Consider the following 4,299-nt stretch of genomic DNA (forward strand, 5'->3'; position numbering starts at 1 on the left):
GGGAAAGAGCCAGAGAGAGGGGGAAACATGGTGTCTCGTGGGACTTTTAAGAAGACCAGCAACGTGTTATTCCAGCTATAAGCTTTTGTGCGCAAGCACACTTTTTCTTCTTCAGACACACACACACACAGAGAGAGAGAGAGAGAGAGAGAGAGAGAGAGAGAGAGAGATATGTGCTTAAGACCAAAAATGTTTTATTCGAGGTATGAGACAGAGAGTCATGTGTTTAAGACCAAAAGAATGCTTTATTCCAGGTATAAGCTTTTGTGGGCAGGCACATTTCTTCAGAGAGAGAGCGGGAGGGAGGGAGGGGGAGAGAGAAGGAGGGAAAGACCCAGAGAGAGCATGCTAAAGAGAGGGGGGGGAGACGGAGTCCCATGGCACTAGAGAGATCCCCCTTTCCATTTCTAACAGAAATGGGGGGGGGGAAACTAACAGCACAGCTTGCATTCCTTATTAGTGAAAGGAAGCAAGAGTACAGCAGCACCATAATGACTAACAAAATTTGTGGCAGAGCATGACCTTTCAGGAATCACTGCTTTCTTCTTCAGATACAGCTGGAATGTGAGTCCATCTGTCCTTATATTTTGGTGAAGTGATTTCAGACGCCAAATGACAATAGCAGGCATTGGTAATGAGTGAAGAGACCTAGGTCTCAATTCAGCCCAGGAGTTTACATTGTTTTGAGCTTCATTATCAGTTGCAATTCAGCAGTCTCTCTTTCTAATCTCCCTTTGAAGTTCCTTTGTAAGAGAACTGCTACTCTTAGGTCAGCAACTGAATGCCCTGGAAGGTTGAAATGTTCCTCCATTGGTTTTTGACTGTTGTGGTTTCTAATAGTAGTAGAAAGAGTCCAGTAGCACCTTTAAAGACTAACAAAATTGTGGTAAGGTCTGTGCTTTTATGAGTCACTGCTCACTCTTCAGACTTATCTCCATTTATTATTTAAATTCTCCTGGACTGAATTCTCCGGGACCAAATTGAGACCTAGGTTTCCCATCTCATTACCAATGCTGATACCTCCACACCTCTGTATATCACACCAATACTGATATCTCCACCCATCTGCATATTACACCTAATCCAATCACGCCTGCTATTGCCATTTGGCATCTGAAATCATCTTTATAAAGTTTATATCTCCGGCACCTTGTGTTACATTTTATGGCACACATGGCCCAGTCTGACAAAGTGATATTTATGTCAGATCCGGCCCTTGTAACAAATGAGTTCGACACCTCAAGCCTAAACAAAACCATCATGCTTCATAGGAAGCTGACAACCTTATGTTCTCAGTGGCAATCAACTATGCTAAGAACTTCTTTTGGAATTCTGGTATGTTTGATTCACAAATAGGAACATACCTTTTTCAATCTAGCACCATCTAATACATTACTAATAGGCAGCATGACTAAAAGAATAAACAATGGGACATTTGGGGGGATGTCCCCATTCAGTTGTAGTTACTCTACCCTGGGAAGGAGGGTGCAGTGGAAGTTTGGTAAGTGAATTTTCCTCTTTAAAGTTGACAAACAAGCATCATTTGTTGATGGAGAAAAATGGTAAGGTGGAGACTATATGAAGGAGGGCCAGGTGACAGAATTCCAGAAGAGAGAGACAAGAAAAAATCAAAGGCTTTTCGGGAGGAGAGCAAAAAATTAACAACTGAAAAGAACATAGGTAGGGAAGAGCAAATGGACTGAAGGAGAGAGAAAAGTGTCTGGCTTTAAAAGGTCAGATTAATGGAGAACAGCCCCCCATCAATGCCTTCAAGTAATGGTGAGTAAAGGGAACTTCCATATTCGGAGGGAGTAAACCTCTGAAATTCAGTGTTGGGACTGGGAGGCAATACTGGGGAAGACATTAGCCTCTATGCCATGTTGGTTGGTCCTCCAGAGCTCCTCTTTTTTGGTGTGAAAGAGGATGTTAGACTAGACAGACCACTGCTCTGATGCAGCAGGGCTCTTCTTATGTTTAGACAAAAAAAGGGCACCAGCATGGAAATGGACTATTTAAAATTAAAAAAAAAAATTAAAATAAAAAAATATCCATACTAATCTTTGAAAAAGCTAACAGGGCACAGCAAGAGAATGCTTCTTCTCAGGATGCCACCAAGAAAAAAACTGACCAATTTATATTTGATTTGAGTAGGCCACCCAAAAGCTATCATCTGCATTTTTAATGCAATTGTTCTGAGAGCCTTTGAGCAACAATACCCCTTAATACACAGATGCCTTTGAAATAACAGCAGTGGTAAAGCATTTTATTTATTTATTTATTAAAACATTTCTATCCCACCTTTCCTCTTGGTTTAAGACAGCTCGCAATAATAGATTAAAACATCCCCAGCTAAAACCAAAGGTAACATAACAAGCATCAAATCTCCCCCCCCCCCGACCGTACAAATGAGAACACTCAAATTTAAAAAGGTCTTAAGTGCAAATGTTGGGGGCGGGGAGAGGAGTCAACAAAAGGAAAATTCTACATGTTCATTGTACTGAGATAGTGGTGTGTTTGATTTTCTTTCTGAAATTTAGTGGTAAAGAGACTCTATACACATGAATGAAAGATTCCCATGCTAATGAGAAGGTAAGGGTAAATAATTTGGTTTGGATAAATAATCGTCTATTTTTGGTCACCTTTGAATAGCAGAATGATTGCTCTGCCCATCAGTATACCATTTCAAGGATGTTAAACAGCCTTACCTGTACACTTGTAGTCTGATGCTACGCCTTTGAGGACAGCATCAAATATAGATACTTCCACTTTCTGTTTTCTGTGGTGACAGCTTAAGATCAAAGAAGGCTGGGATACAACAAGGTGCAAAAATGGCTCTAACTGCAGGTCACCAGTTCCCCTACGACCAGGCTGCCGAACGATAGTTATACCCAGGGCTTGCCTCGCAGATGATCTTGTAGAAGCATGAAGGCTTTCCAATGACAGAACACCTGCCTTTTTAGCAGAGGTTAATGAGCTATTACTATTCAGGAGATCATCTGCTGTTACTGAGGAAAGGCCTGCTCCAATGGGCTTCTTGCAATCCTGATCCATGCCCATATCTGTTTCTGGAAACTTTAATGAACTTTTGCTTGTTTTTTCACCATCCTGCTGATCCTCCAGTACTTTTGATTTAGCTAGTGCGGTACATGAATAAGTCATAAAGGAAATTCGGCTGGCTGTAATAAAAATGTCAAATGGAATAAAGTTCAGGTTCTTCACAATAGAAGACTGCCGGGAAGGGCGGGCAATGCGGTGGTGGCTGGTGCCACTGTGTTGTTCTATTTGAACTATTCGGATTTTAACACTGTCACTGCCAATGCCACTGTCCTGGGCACCACTGTAGCGTGAAGATGTTTCAGCTATACCTCCATCAGATGTATCCATTTTTTTCTGTTCCTGTTTGGTAACCTGCAAAGGAAGATTAAAATATATTAAAACAGCCACATCCCCAAGCATTTGCAATTGAGTGAAACGAGGCACAAAACAGAGAAATATATAAGCTCCTTTGCCAAGTTTTTTAAAGCAGGAATCACTCATGAAAGCTCAGCAGGTGTCTGTTCCACAGAAATGATGACTCACATTTAATGACATGTTAGAGAAAGATGTGGCTCGAATTCCTGTGTTCAAACTAATTTTTCTACTACAACTGCAGATGCTACAGGAAATAATAAAGCTAAAGTTAACACATACTCAGCTATCAACCAATTTAAAAAGTGTACTGATCATCTGCAGTTTAATTGATTAATCAAATTTAAATAAATGTCCATTTAGATACATATGCAAATTTCTGAAAATTCAATATAGGTATTTTAAAGATGTTTGAGATAGCTTGCAGTTCATTTTTTTAAAAAGCTGATGCTTACTGTTCAAAGGAAAAGACCACCTTTGACAATTTTCTTATTCAATACCTAATTTGATAAATCACAGGAATTATACACTCTCAAAAGATAAACAAATGTGTCCTTAACTACCAGCTGTACCGACTAATATTTGCACATTGGTTAAAAAAGCAGGTTGCTTACCAGTAACTGCCACTACGCATGCCCAGTGGGTGGGCGCGGACATCCCGCCAGTTCCTTCAAACCGCTGCAAATCAACCCCTATTCAAAAATGTAGAAGCTGACAGCAGCGGGGAAGGAGGGCAGGTGGTGTGAATGCACAGATGACCACTTGAAGATCACCAGTTACTGGTAAGCAACCTGCTTATCTTTGACGTGGTCTCTGTGCTTCACACCCATGGGAGATTAGCGAGCAGTAGCCTACCTGGAGGAGGGTGCTGGCAGGACTATTATTGCGTAG

At 41.0% G+C, this 4,299-nt stretch overlaps 1 protein-coding gene across 1 annotated transcript in view; it reads right to left on the reverse strand.

Annotated features, from left to right (window-relative positions):
- Nucleotides 1-4,299, reverse strand: part of VPS13B (vacuolar protein sorting 13 homolog B (yeast)) — a 512,836-nt gene that overhangs the window by 148,194 nt on the left and 360,343 nt on the right. The window contains exon 34 of the mRNA XM_015405853.1: nt 2,706-3,408. Coding sequence (XP_015261339.1) covers nt 2,706-3,408 — 703 coding nt within the window. The remainder of the gene's footprint in view (nt 1-2,705; nt 3,409-4,299) is intronic.

This window comes from Gekko japonicus, unplaced genomic scaffold, assembly GCF_001447785.1.
Source record: "Gekko japonicus isolate JY-2015 unplaced genomic scaffold, Gekko_japonicus_V1.1 scaffold232, whole genome shotgun sequence".
Classification (NCBI taxonomy): domain Eukaryota; kingdom Metazoa; phylum Chordata; class Lepidosauria; order Squamata; family Gekkonidae; genus Gekko; species Gekko japonicus.